Here is a 15,768-nt window from a genome sequence, read left to right as displayed (position 1 = left end):
AATATTATTAACAGGAATACATTTTTCCAGCAACGTTTACTCTTCTAGTTTCTCCTTCGAATTTAATAACGCCGACGTATCAATTAATTTATCGCTTATTTACGAACTTGCCCGTACTCTCATAATTTATTATTATAGAAACGTATTTAATTTAGTTTTAGGAAAAGTGCAACGATGCTTTAAAGAAATACAAAAAATCAAGATAAAAATAAGGAATTGCTGAAAGAAAAAAAAATAAATATGGAGTTTGGAATTTTGACATCCACATGCTAATTAATCAGATCCGAGCATATTAAATTTCGTATCATTTAGTTGTATTTCGACACGGCTAGGAAAATTTTATACTGTGAAAGTGAAATATAGAAGCTCGTTAAAAACCGCTTCATTGGAAAATGAGTACGTACTTTTTGCAACCACTGCAATCCTTTTGCGATCCTCTTTAAATATGTCTCCATGAGCTTGTTAATACAACGCAATATAACTGATAATCGCATTGATATAATTGATAATTCCACTTCGAACGCAGATTGTTTTATATCCCAAACGAGGCAAATAAACGATGAAAAAAGAAATCGCCAGACACGGCGGGTTATATCAACAACGACTGAAGAATCAGTCCAACGACCATAAAATTACCGGACGCCATGCGTTAAAGAGACGTCACTTTTTACATCTACCACCATACAGTGATACATCACTGGGTGTACTCGCATTCACGTCAATTTAAGTCATCACAATCCCTGCCTATTCTCATTGTACGATAGATTGCTCATACACAGATTGCATTTAAAAAAAATCGATAATTCTTTTAATTTAAACACGTCCACAAGTGACCAAGCACGTTCGTTAACAAGTCAAACGAGTAACTTAAGATCGACAGACAGCAGCCCTTCGCTTCCAACGATTCGTGAAGCGTTTCCAAGAGCGACGATTCCCTTTCCATAAATCAAATTCTCAAAAAAAAAAAAAAAAAAAAAACTCCAACGCCTACGCGACGCGTGCCCCTTTGTTAAGCAATAACGTACGCGCCTGGTTAATTCGTAATTGGCTGCATCTGGCCTGGCGAAAAAAGATTCGAAATAAAGGAGGATCGATAAAGAAGGTCGGATGTGAACGTGTTGTTCGAATAATCGAGACCCAGCGGGTTTCAGTCGCAACAGAAACCACCCTTCCATGGATAGCAAAAAAAAAAAAAAGGAAAGGAAAGAGAAAGGAAGAAAGAAACTAACAGAAACCACCCTCGGAATTCTTTTGCTGGTCGTTGGTGCAAGGCGTTAACCTACCTCACCTCGACTACCAACGATCTTCAGGATGAAATCGAGTCAATATTCCCAGGATAATCGTAATACACGGACGATGCGCATCCCGATGTATCCTACGGAAAGATTCGTCATTTTATCTTTACGCTCTATTGATCATCGGCATAGGAGAAATAAATTTTTCGTCCTGAGAATTCTTTTTGTTTAAACGTTTAATCTTGTGCGTTTGTAATTCTTTGTTAGAATATTCTCGGATATTGCGAATTTTTAATTCGAGCATTAATAGGAGTTTGTAATTGGTAGTTTAATGACAAGGAACAATGTTTCTTCATATCTGTCACTGATCTCGTTTGTATCATTTCCCTTCGCTTTCAGTTAACAATTCGTCGTTTTTTATTTATCGTTTAGTACGAGTTGAAGCTTCGGTACGACCTCCACTGTAAGTGACTTTTAGTCGAAATAACAGAATTTTTCTAAATTAGATAAATTCATGGAGACTTGTACAATTTTGCTGAATTTTTCACTGTAAGACAAATTTAATCCATCACTCGTTACTCTCAAATTCTACTATGAATATAGAATACCTCTATCACCCTCGAAATAATAAAGTTTCTCTAAATTAAACAAATTCATAGGAGAACGACTGGTTCTTTTTCCCTCCAATTTTCCACTAAAAGGCAAGTTTCATTCATTGCTCCTAAGCTCCACCGATGAGCACGTGATTCTCTCTCTTTTTATCTTTAACTTCCAAACGAAACAATACAAATTCCTCCAATTTGAATAAACACAAAGTATTGTCATTTCTTCGTGACGAGTATACTCGTCGGGAACGTCTAACTGGTTAGTTTCTGAGATCTCAATAATCGAAGAAGTCCACACTCAATAACGTGCCAGACGCGCGAACTTCATGAAGTGAATTTGAACTTAGTTTCTCAAAATTGAATTGCAAATATTTCCAGAATAACACTTACTTTTATTTTACCTCATTTACTGGAAATGCACGATATTAACCATATAAAATTTAGTCTCGTTCAGATTTAACTTTAAGCTTGAGTAGAAAGATCGTGGTGATATTCGTGTCGTTGAGATTTCATGATTTCACGTTTGACAAGCAAGGGCTGTTCGACTGCAAGCCCATATTTCGCATAATCTGAAGCAACTGTGCGATGCTTAGGGTTTGCCCTAAACTTACGAATGTAAGAAGCTGAACGGTCGTAACGCATGTAAAATGAACGTATACACATTTAAGCGAACCGATAAATATCGACTGCGACTGTCAATCTCGAAAATCTAACTTCTATTAAATCAGCAATAGGCGTAAGCTCTGAGAACAATTTTTCCAATGACTTGACTAAAAACTTGCTTCACAAGCTTGATTCATCTTTTGTCTCATCACGAGTCATAATCCGCTAGCAAATTCGATTTCAAAATCGAACGGAGGACACGAGGCACGTTTCCGCGTCATTCTTTCACCCAGCAACCACGTACGCAACGTATACTAACAGTTTAATACACAACTCGTTAAACAATACCATCGTCCTTGGCGTCTATACAGGAAGATGAAGGAGCCTCGTATAATCTCGCCTAACGATTCCGCTGACAATCCTCGAGACCCCATAAAATTTCGTTGCCTGTTCTTACGCGAGCCAAACGAAGCCAAGCCACGCTGGCAATAGTAACAGCAGCAGCGGAGAAGCAACAACCGTTCGCAACGAAAGATTCGTTCCTTTTCCGCGTAGCCGAGACAGATCTTGCTCTTCCTCCCCGAGGAGAAGCGAGATCCGACTTTTATCCGTTCCTCCCTGTACCAGCCGATTATTATTTCAGCTTACCTTTCGCCAAGTGTACTTGCGTCCGCTTTATACTCCAAGGTAAAACCGGCTTGGAGGAGCTCGGAACGAGGTTGTATCCCCGAGGAGGCCACCGACTCCCAAGGGAGATGCCTCGGTGGTTCTCTCTCTCTCTCTCTATCTCTATCTCTTTCTCTCCCCTTTCCGACTCTTTGCCCCTCTTTCTCTCTGTCTATAGTTTCCCTCTTATTCGCTCTTTCGTTCCTACAGAACGGTATAGCGCGGCTGTCGTTGCTACTCGAGAGTGAAAACATCGAGGCACCTCTGTTTCTTTAATACACGGTTTCTACGTTTCTGTCTCTTTCTCTGTGTCTTTGTCTCTGTCTTTCTATATAGAAGCCATCGCCGCTCATTACAGAGGAACAAAATGACGCAACGTTAGCGACACGAGTTTTCCAGCTGCTTCTATTAAACTGGTCGTTGCTCGTTGTTGGAAGATAGTAGTGTAACAAGGACTCGGGTGGCTGCAGGATCATGGTTTATTTGGCTTAGCGTTAGCTAATGGAGTATCGATTTCAGGATCCCGGAATTTTTAGGCTACGACCGAGCCTGAGGTTTGCTGCGGTTGCGCTGCAACTTTCGGCCTCCGAGCTTTCGCAGTATCAGTCTGCGGATTTTTAGATTATCAGCCCCGAAGATCGGAGGATCTTGCAATTCTTGGTTCAGTTTGAAGGGAACTCGCGTTGATTCGTGAACGTTGCTGGAACTTCACGGTACTCGCTAATTGATGTGGAGAATTTGTTGAGTGGAGAACTTCTAACTTAGGTTTCAGAAGACCCGGATCAGTTTGTCAAAGTTGTCAAAGTTGTTGGCTATGCAATTTTGAAAATTGCTGAATCTTAGAAGTTAGAAGAATCTTGTCCAAAGTTTCTAAAGAAGAAACTGTGCTTTGAAATATCCACAATTGGCACGCGTTTGCTTGTAATCAAAGAATTTAGGTAGTTTTAGCTCAGCTTTGTGAAAGACTCGAATCAGTTTGTCAAAGTCGCCAAAATTGACTATACAATTTTGAAGATCGGAGGATTTCAGAATTTTTCTGGCAAACTTATCCACTTTGAATCTCGTTACGGGTTTAGACAAAAAAAAAATACTGCGCTTTGAAATATCCCAATTTACTGCAGAAAATTCACGCGTTCATTTCGGTGCGGTGCGACTCGATATAATTCGCGTAATCGAAATTTATCGCGTAGCTTCGACGTTTTGGCGTTACAAATGGACAATTTTTCGGTTAATATCCCATTCATTGTCAAGCATAATGGCTTTCGCATAGCTTTTTTTTCAGTGCTTACGATAGCAGTACAGTGTTACTGACTGTGTAGCAAAAAGAAAAAGACAGAATGACGTATCGAAAAAACAATCCAGGTCTATATCGCTTAAGATACTATTGTTTCCTAGTTATACCGTGGAGAGGACATATCGACATAATAAGCACGGTAGGATCACTTTCGCCACCTGAGCCCCTATTACAATTCTGAAAGGAATTGCCCTAGCTAACACTTCTTCTACACCCCATATGCTATATACCATATGCGTGAAGTAAATAGAAACTCCCCTTGTGGGATCACTTAATGATTTTAATGACATTACTACGTATAATGTAATTTCGATAATTTCTATAATTATGAACATATTAATTATTTTCGCTATAATTGTCTGTATTAATTTCTAAATATGATGAATAGATTGTTCATTACCAGACTCGGGATTTTTATGTATTTTTACATTTTTATGAACACAGCTAAAGAAATATAGGATCTGAGTAGAAACATTTGTTTCCTTGTAATAAACAGCCTATCTTAAATATTTTGTATATTTTTAGATTTTATACGCGCGGTGTAGATTTTCGCTCTTTCAAATTTCGAACATCCTAAAGAAATAAAAATTCACAATTTAATTATTATGTAATATACTCAAATGTTGTTACATATTGTAATACTTGTATACTACTATTATGCAATATATACAAATGACTTTATTTAAGAAATTTAAACAAACTTAAACTTAAGAAATTTAATAATAAAAAAACACGACCGAGCCTAAAACGATTCAACGAATGTAACAGGGTTAATCAATCCCCTTGCTCAAATTTTTCGGGCCATTTATCAACGCGATATTTTGTAATTAGCCTACGGCTGTTTATACATTTGTGGGAAATTAACAAAATGTACAAATACGTTAACTGGAGCAGATCTGTAGAAATCTAAGTGAAAATAAACATAAATAAATGAAGATTCTATTAACCAGTTACCTGTTGCGACCTCTTTCAAAATTAAGTATGTCGCGAAATGTAAGCGATGACGAGTATACTCGTCAAGCACCGAGTATACGTGGCTGTTATAACATAGAATTAACTTGTAAAGAAATGACTGTTTCATTTTGCAATTTTCAGCAATTACTAAATTCCAATCTAAAATTGTAGCTACCTTTTTCGCAATATAAAGTATCGCCATATCTTCGCGACGACGAGTATACTCGTCAAAAACAGCTAACCGGTTAAAACGATCCAATTTCGCCGCTGTCTCGCCATTTATCCTCCTTTTGTTACGCGTGCGTCGCGGATAAATTTCGAACGATCGAGATGAAAACGAGCGAATGAAACGATCTGGTTGGGAAAGGAAAAAGGCGTGCGTCGACGAGGCACACGCGACACGCGAAAGGATCCAGAGGGGACAAAGGAATCCCATATTCATAGGGTCTAAGGTGGGTGGTACGTTTCTTGAACGGCGACTACGAACAATGACGACGTGTCTGAACGCATTGTTGCGTCGCGAGGCAATGTCCCGCGAGGACTGATAAAAGTAATGCACCAGAATGCGGCAGAATGCACCGACCGCGCCTCCCTCAATTCCTGGCCCATTGTTACATCTGCATAACGATAGTCGTCTGCCGGCAGTGCTTCATTGTACCGAGTATATTCGATGCTCCAGAGAAGAAGATGCTCGCGGAAACCGATTCTTCCTTCTCACTGGGTTAACGCGTCGCTGTATACCCGAAATTAAAGCTAATCCGCCACCGAACCACGCTAAAATGATGAATTTCTTAAGTTTTCTGACTTTGCAGTATAATACATCTTCTGGTCTGTATAAGTTCTTCTTCTTTTGGCTTCTTCGTCTAATTTGCTGGTAAAATATATGGTTTACGCCCTGATTTGATCATTGAGCAATTTGATTTGAGATCAAGCAATTATCAAAGATCTAACGAATAGCAAAGAAAATTTGAGATCTATAGGAATTTTGTCTAATCTTTTTGAAACGTGTGTGATGTATACCGTGGTTTATCGTCGAGTGGCCATTAAGTAATTGGCCAAAAATCGAACAAACGGCGAAGAAAATCTGAGATCTATAGAAAAGTGCGAGCAATGGAAAAATTAAAAATCTACAGAATCTATTGATAGAAGTCCTCGACTTACCCTCCGAATGTTGACTGAACGCTCTCTGCAGCTCCTCTTCTTCCTCTTCCTCCTCGTCATCCTCTGTAAAAGAAATTGTCAAATCATAAACCATATAATAATAATAATAATTTATAATTTATAATAATCATAATAGTATAGTATAATAATAATAGTAATCATATATAATTAATAAACAATCCACGAGTATTTCTACTTAAAAAAGAGTTACAAACAAAAGTGGAATATAACGAAAATCCAGTTAACTGTCTAGATTTAACGTAAACGTTGGCTAACGACGAGAAAGTATTTAGTAACACTCACGTTTAATTCCCGTTGTCTCATTATCCTGCTCGGTTACCTCCAGGACATTTTGCTCGTTCCCGTCGTCCCACTCTTCGTCTCCTGCGGAGAGACAAGCAACCATTAATTCCGTTTCATTTGCATATCAGCCACGAAGAATAAAATCTGTATTTGCGAAGGAAAAAAGGAAAGGGGTAAAAAAAAAGAAAGGAAAAAGAAGACGAGGGGAAGAAAAGAGCAGCAACGAGCTACGAAATTGTAATTCTTCTCCCTTTCGAGCATGTGAACATTGCATACCATAAGATACATATACAGGGTGCCTCAAGCAACTTGACGCTAAAATAAAGATAGCGAAAGTCGATATTACGTGAGTTTGGGATTTTTTTATTTGATGGTGTTTAACAATGAAAATCGATTTATTTATTTCATTTATTAACGGTAATTGGCTTAATTATCGGTGGGTTTACCCATGTAATTAAATTGATTTATTATTATATGTTTGCTTGTTTATTATTATTTATTGGTTTATTCATTGAAATATTTATTTGTTAATCGCGGCAACTGATGCGATTTATTGCATTATTTAATCATGATAATTGGTTCAGTTAGACTTATTTTTAGGTAAAAATAAGTTGATAAGTCCACGCTTCGTAATTGTAAATAAGTTGCCAATGTTTATGCATTTATGAAGCATGTAAATAATGCAAAAATTCCTAGAATGCAAAATACGTGGCATGCAAAGATATATATGAAATATTCGAAGCAAAACACTCGTCATAATATTTAAAGGCATAATTCGTTAATTGTTTAATTATATTCTACAATTTATATCTAACATCTATTCTGTAATTTGTATTTATTGTATAATTCATTCTCTCTATTATTCTACAATTTATATTCCTTGAATTGTAAACATAGAACACAAGAATTCCATTTATAGCTCAAAGTAAAATTTAATTTTTTTACAAAATTAGATTATACTGCAATTTGATGAGAAATATCGTGACTAAGCGACTGCAACCAAATTTCGCAAATTAACTCTAATCGTCCGAATTATAACGATACTTCTAAAACGATTCCTAATACGAATATAAAAATATCTCGTAAGGCAAAACTGCGTCCAATACCTCTGCATGCATTAAACGATTCTTCCCATCAATTTTTTTTCACAAAAAAATATACAAACATACTTGTGTTTTAAATCATTACGCTTCTAGTATAAATAATTATAATTCTAGTTCTAGCCGGACACCCTGTACATATATATGTGTTGTGTGTATGAATATGAATTCCAAGTAACACGGCGAGAAACGATTAATAATACGCTTTTTGCAGACCGTCCAGCGGCGGATGAACAAGATTTGTGCGCCGAATGTAACGACGCGAATAAGTTTAACTTTAACGAACTACGTTTCATCGTGAAATACCGGGTGAATTTGCGAGGTGCGAGTAAAATGTTTGATAACAAATTCGTCACATAGAACTGATTAAAATGGATTATCATTTTAATCAAAATTATTCGCAACGGTATTAAATTAATATAACAATGAACTTTCCTTATTCGCGAACGAACAATTGTAGTTTCTTCTCTCGCTAAAACATAGCGAACGAAATTCTACTGATAGACAGCGAAATTAATTCATGATGTTCTTCGTCCTCTTAAAAATATGTCTTCGAGACAATTAACCAGTTAGCTGTTCGAAAACTGTGTTCCTAAAATGTGTCGCGTAAAGTAAGCGACGACGAGTATACTCGTCAAGCACGGAGTATGTGTGGCTGTTATAACATAGAATTAAGTTGTAATGAAACGACTGTTTTATTTTGTAATTTTTGTAGCAGCAAATTGAAGCTATTTTTACACGTGACGAGTATACTCGTCGTAAGACAAAATATTGCCGTTGCTTCGTGACGAGTATATCCGTGGGAAACAGCTAACTGATTAATCAGAAAATAAATCCGGCTCTTCTCAATACATTACGAATTCGTTTACACTAACGAGATTAATCCATAATGTATTTTCGAAAATAATGTTCAAAGTATCATCTAATTCCTAGCTCATACGATTAATCAGCACGTGGACCATAATTTGCAAACAATCACGACCACGAATACTCGTGTGCATATTCGCACAGCATTGCCTTTTTCAATTTCTAATTTATGTTTAGAACTGATCCGACTAACAATTGTCAACAGGTTCGATTTTCAAACAAACAAAATTGCTGAAACAGCAATTCAATTTTCCCGCCTGGTATCGTTTAATCTTTCGGAATCTGTAAACGATGATCGCAATCCCAAATACCCAAATGCAAACGCATTGATCGACGTACCGGTTGTAACGAACGTTCTCGTTAAACGCTGAAATCAGTCTACTTTTTCCGCTCGAACATGCAGAAAAAAAAAAGAAAAATAAGCAAAAAGAGAGGAAAAATAGAAAAGCGAGAATAAAACAAATCCGCATTCGACACCTTGGAAAACAGTGGCAATCGGTCGGAGTGGCAAGTTCATCCTGTGAAAAGCTGGTTTGGGGGCGCGGAGAGAGAGTTTGAATGAGACCAATGTGAAAGAGGTAGAGGGCGGATGCAAAATAACAAACGACCTGTTGGCCACGTGGACAGGGGTGTAATTTTTTAAGTTTAATTTTGTGGTCCCACGTGACAAACGGATGGCTCTACTATACGGCAGCCCACGTCAGTACGGTGCGTGGGTATATTTCATGTTGAAAACACGGCTCGTCGTTTCGTGTTTGATGATATACAGGCAACGAGCCGTTGCGAGCCAACTTGCTCATCCACCCTATTACGCAACGATGAAATTCGACGACGATCCTTTAGCCTGGCCTCCTGCGCGTTACTGAATGAACGATGGTGATTCTATGTCTTAAAATACATTGTGCGCCTGAATTCGCGGTACGTCGAGCGACGTCAGGAAGAACAAGACGAAATTCAGCAATAACGAAATTACGTTGACGGTTTCTTTCTCGAGAAAATCGAATTCCAATACTTGTCTGATATAAGCGTATTTGATCGATTCTCGGATTATTGTGTGTACGGAAATAAGTCGAAAACGAAGAGTACAACTTTCTCGTTTGAAATCCCGTTCTTGAGAAGATCGAGTGCTCGCTCTGCGATGATAATTGTCCATTAGCTTAGACAAAGATTAAACCAATGGAAAACCAAAGTAAACGCGGATAAAGGCAAACACATTACATCCACTCTAAGGAGTGGCGTTGTAGGCTACGATAGCTCTCAATAATACTACAAATATCTCAAACAACAACAGTTACCTACTTAGAAATCCACTTAGACTCTCGACTAACGTGGAAACAACACGTACGCGGCAAGATCGACCAGATTAGAAATCGGAAGGAAGAATATGTATTGGCTTATCAGAGCAAACGTGGAAAATTAAGTACAGATAACCAACTTCTCGTCTACGGAACAATCGTCAAACTAATTTGGACGTACGATATCGATCCGCGGAACACGGCTGCTGAGAGCCACATCGCTAAATTAGGAGCTTTACGATCTATCATGTCCAGGACCATAGTAAACGCAACGCGGTATGTGTGACATGACGAACCCAGTAAAGATCTGAAGATCAGTTCAGTGGCTGAGGAAATTATACGCTTGTGTAGCAAATACAAAACCAGATTAGTCTATAGTGTTCAACTATTTACCATTAGAAGGTAATACTACATATGAAAGAGTGAACCAAAAAGCTAATGGCACCCTCGGTCAATTAAGTTGCACGAAGGCCACAAACAATGTATAACCAGTTAGATGTCTCCGACGAGTATACTCGTCACGAAGAAATGGCGATATTTTTAAAATATATTTTATATCAATATCAATTAAAATATATTTAAAAAACATAGAACAGTCTTTTCATTACAACTTATTTCTATGTTATAACAGCCACATATACTCTGTACTTGACGAGTATACTCGTCGTCGCTTACCTTACGCGACATATTTTAGGAATACACTTTTTAATGAGATCGAAACAGCTAACTGGATAAACAAAATTGTAAATCCACTGAATGGAACTCCATATGGCAATTGGAAACCATTGTCTCGCTAATTCGTAATTCGTGTCGCTGATAGCCTCAACAGCTTATGCGACGTTAATTAATAAATAAATTTTAAAAAAGGGAGAAAAGAATAGATTAGACAATGGTCGTAACAACCTAGCCGAGAGACTCTGCACAAACAACCTACCTAAAAGACTGCACAGAAGGCATCCTAACGAACCACGATAATAAAACAACACTCTTGATCGCAAATCTACTACACTTAAGACTGTTGTATGTGCAGACGATCTGTAACGAGAAAGCACGTACGCGTAATATTTACGATGAACGGCTAAATATATTTGCCGAATCTCCTAACAGGACAAATTATAAAGTTCACTGAGATAAAAGAAAAGAAGGAAAATATTCTGCATTAAACGCGTTCAAATTCGACTTTCTTGAAAAAGAGGCTTCGAACGAAAAAATTGTATCCTACGTTTTCGGCTCATTCTCGCGCGTAGAATAACCTGCTGCCAACTTTCCATTCCTATTTAATCGAGAATTAATCAAGCGCGCGTATGCTTGACGAGTTACCAAATTTCTCGAACGCGAAGTCTGCAACGCGATTTCATTATTCTTGATTCTCATCTCATTTTGGGTCTCAGAGTCCCTCTGATCGTCGCTGTAACCGCGAATTTACACCGACCGTGGCATATTCTAGCCACTATCAATCAAAACCTAGTCTCTTGAAACACGACGAAGAACAGCACCGGGGTAAGAAGAAGCTCTACCTTCTTTTTAACACGCGATAATCGCGAAACTTTGATGAAGAGAGTTCCAGCGAGAGTCTTACGGCTTTCGGCGAAGCTTGTACGTCGAGAAAAGAAAGCTTGTACGTCCATCGACTTTATTGGAAAGAGCCACGGGAGAAGGAGAACATCTTCCTCTATGGATGGAGCATTAGCTTGGAGACGTGAAACAACGAAGAGCAGCAAGGGATGGAAGATACTAGGTCTTAAATATTCTACAAGACATCAAGCCAAGGCAGCACACTATGTCGAGCACCCTTGGATTGAACCTTTGCACCCTCCGCCCTGTCAGCTGTCAAGCTGCTTCTGTCGAGCAGCTCTCGCGTTTCATGCCACCTAGGATACCACGAGAGTTAATGCTTCATCCATCATCGAGGACTCCTACTAGCAACGACTTTTCCATCGGCTCTCTCAACCTTGTCTCCCTAATTGCTCCTACAAACTTCTACCTCTCATCCTCTGTTACTGCGCTTAAAGGCTTGCATCAGTTATTCGTAGGAATCTCGCGGTTCGTTCTTCCTGCAATTGTTTAACCCCTTCGGTTGAAGAAACAGCACACAGAGCGTTCGCGCTATTACTAGCGAGCGTTTTCCTCGTAAACGATGAATAATGCGAGGAAAAAGCGAAAGAGGAAGAAGATGAACAGTTCGAAGTATTCGCGATAATATTTTTGCGCAAGGGCAAAAATGCAGGTACGCTTCGCAGTTGTATTATTCTTTTAAATGGGAACTTACTTGTTTTTACCGTAAAACCCATCGTAAAACCAGCCATTTCATACTCGGCAACCTAATAGAATCTGGAAAATTGGAAGATCAAGTAAAATAAGTTTCAGGTGAAAAAATTCGAAAAATTCATGGAACTGCCCCTTTCGTATGCAACCCGGTAGACTGCAATCGTCGTAACTAGCTACGAAAATCAAAGAAGAAAATTGTAAACCCTCGTAAAACCACCCATTTCATACGCGTGAAGCTAACAGAATCCAAAAAATTGGAAGATCAAGTAAAATAAGTTTCAGGTGAAAAAATTCGAAATATTCATGAAACTACCCCTTTCGTATGCAACCCGGTAGACTGCAATCGTCGTAACTAGCTACGAAAATCAAATAAGAAAATTCGAAACGCTCGTAAAGCCACTCCTTTCATGCGCACCAACCTAATAAAACTGGAAAGATCGACGAAGCAAGTAAAATATAGCGTTGATAAACCAGTTAGCTGCAAGTTTCACGCTGACTTCGGTCACGAATGTATCCGCACATCCGCGTTATCGAAAACAGCAATGTACTCGCAGGTTAAGCCGCAATATGCAGTTACCCTCGTACGAGACATCTACGTGGGTCATAATAATACATCCGTTTAACGTTAGACAGGGCCAACAATCTCGAAGGTAAAGAGGGGTTGAGATTGCGCGAGCTGTATTTTCCAGAGCTTAGATCGGAGAACGTCTTTGTCCTCCGGAAACGGTCTGCCTCCCAAACCGGATACCGATGCTACGTGCCTTCTTACCTATCTTCTTACGTGCTCATATCCGTAACGCACACGTGGTTCAAAGCCAATCCCCTTTACCTTTACGATTATTGCCCGGACCAAGCTGTTTTACCTCGCAATTGTTTACTATATTTACGACGAATCAAATTTGAAAAGGAGATACGTATACGAGGAAGGCGAACGAACGAAACTAGATGTGTGGAAATTTAATAGTGGAAATTTTATTAGATAGAAAGCAGGAGAGCAGAGGAGTAATGAGAGTAAGGATGTTGTTGGTTGAAATTCATCTTTTAGGATTATTTGTGTCATTTGTTCGCGATAAGTAACTTTATCGAAGTAATTTATTTGTTTGTTGAGAAATTGGTCGTTACAATTATGTACTTAGATAACGAAATCGAGAAATTCGTACGTAGAATGTAAAACAAATGAACGAAATTATGTATAATAGTCGAGATTCTATTATTATTAAATTAAAGTTAATCTATTATTATAAAAGTAGAGAAGCGATGATGTACAAATATTATTCATGAAAATTTACTCTCTGAGATTTAGAATTATTTGTTAATAATTTCTTAATAATAAGTAGCCTTGTGCAAGTAATTCAATTCTATTTATTATGAAAGACAAACCATTTATTATTATAGTTATAAAGGAATGAAGTTGAGAAGCGCAAAAAGTGGAGTTGATTAGTTTAGCATCTGGGAAGCTCGTTCGTTTCTTTAAGATGAAGAACATGAATGAGATAGAGAGACAGGAAACTGACTCGTTGACAAAGGAAATTGACAACAACAACTGCTAGTGTATTTCTAGCGTAAAATGGAATAATTATAATACGTGTAACCGTAATCTGAAGGACTGTAACAAATTACACATTATAAAACCCGTATAATACGAATGTAAATAATAGATTTACAATGAGAACACAGAGAAGATAAAAACAATGAAAAGCATCGAATTTGTACTAAATATCGTTCTAACACTTACGTCCGGCAGTGTATGTATATCTCATCAACCAATTGCCACAAATTCCCAATTACCAAACCCAAACCCACCCACGAACCCAATATCTATCCTCCGAACAGCCCAACGAATTAAGCTTGCCTAACCCAAGGCTTAACCGGAAGCTGCAATTTCCCTCTGCCTATATGGTTACCATCTTCGTCCTTGGCACACCCATGGAATATCAAAACACTTTTCTCTTCCCTTTAGTATGCATCTCTGTTACAAATTCGATCTGTCGTAAATATGGTAAACAATTGGGCTGCGAGGTAAAACAGTCGAATCATTGTTACCTGGACGATAATCGTAAAGGTAAAGGAGATTGCACTATCATCCACGTGCGCATGCCGGTATGCGTGTTTCGCTTGATACATAACATAATGGGCACGTAAGAAGACACGTAAGAAGAAGAAATTACGTGCACAGCGACGCAAAGATTTATCGTGGTTGTTCTCAAAGCTTGTAGATAATATTTTGTAGATATTTTGACATACAGCGTGTGGAAAGATGTAGACGTAAAATACGTAGTTATTTAGACGTGAAGATAGCGAGGAACACTCGAGTAATTGAATTTCACAATTAACCTGTTTGAAAAGCGTACACGTAAAATGTGTCGAGAAAAAGTAAGCGATGACGAGTATACCCGTTGTAACACAAAATATTGCCGCTTCTTCGCGACGAGTATACTCGTCAGAAACAGCTCACTGGTTAAGGGAAACACGCTAGTGCTTTTGATGAATATGCGAAAATTACGTTTTTATTTTTTCATACGATAGAGAGTTCTAATTTTATGTAAGAGAAAAAGGGATTTAAAATAGTTATAAGGATAGCTGAACGAAATGGAAGTTCTCTCGACGTAAAAATTATAAGAAACATCCAAAAGTTGAAGGAATTTTTGTATTCGCTGAATACAGCACGATGTAGCCAGAGTATGGGAAATTGTGTTCGAGTTAATATCAAAGAAACGTATTATTATAAGCCGATCTATATGCACGAGGATGATAACTGCATATTGAGACTAAACCCTCCTGTAACAAGAATCTTGAGCAGAGATATTTTAGGACGCGATATACATGTAATATGCAAGGATGTTTCTTTCCTGTGCTTCGAATGTAAAATCTTGAGTTACGAGGATCCGGTTATTCTTAAGTTTTTCTACTTATCTTCTTCTCTATCTTTATTATTATCTACTTCGCTATCTTCGTATTTTCTTCTTTTCTCTTTTCTTGCTTATATTATGCAACACAATAAGCAAACTACGGATGTCCATAGAAGTTTATTTTTTTTTTTTTAGAAACATAACTAAAGAAGCTTAACCCACATAGAAGCCCGTTTCGTCTATTAAATATTGAAACAATAACTTTACTTTCGATATTATTTTGCGTTATTTTCATATAAAATTTTCCATTTTGCATAAAATACTATTTTATGGAATACATCCTTTATATTTCCATGCCTTTCAATTTCCCATAAAATGTACAGATGTATCGCAGTCTACGTATAAAATATCAATATAACGGGCAGAATTATTTTTTCTTTTTTTATTCTTTTTTTTTTTTGCAAATTACGAAGGATTACTGCGTTACACGTTTTGGTTTCGAGCAATTAAATAACATATTCGCTATAGACAAATCCATCAACGTCCAGAGCAATTTAAACCTCCCAAA

The 15,768-nt window shown here is 37.8% G+C and overlaps 1 protein-coding gene across 2 annotated transcripts in view; it reads right to left on the bottom strand.

Moving 5' to 3' along the window:
- Nucleotides 1-15,768, bottom strand: part of LOC126873345 (zinc finger protein 423 homolog) — a 136,238-nt gene that overhangs the window by 107,777 nt on the left and 12,693 nt on the right. For both annotated transcript variants that reach the window (XM_050634103.1, XM_050634104.1), the window contains exons 2-3: nt 6,822-6,902; nt 6,519-6,581 (exon numbers count right to left, since the gene is read on the bottom strand). In XM_050634103.1, the coding sequence (XP_050490060.1) occupies nt 6,519-6,581; nt 6,822-6,902 (144 nt within the window). The remainder of the gene's footprint in view (nt 1-6,518; nt 6,582-6,821; nt 6,903-15,768) is intronic.

The sequence above is a fragment of the Bombus huntii genome, chromosome 14, assembly GCF_024542735.1.
Source record: "Bombus huntii isolate Logan2020A chromosome 14, iyBomHunt1.1, whole genome shotgun sequence".
In the NCBI taxonomy this organism is placed as follows: Eukaryota; Metazoa; Arthropoda; class Insecta; order Hymenoptera; family Apidae; genus Bombus; species Bombus huntii.
The sequence above is the reverse complement of the archived record's forward strand: the minus strand, read 5'-3'. Positions and strand labels throughout refer to the sequence as shown.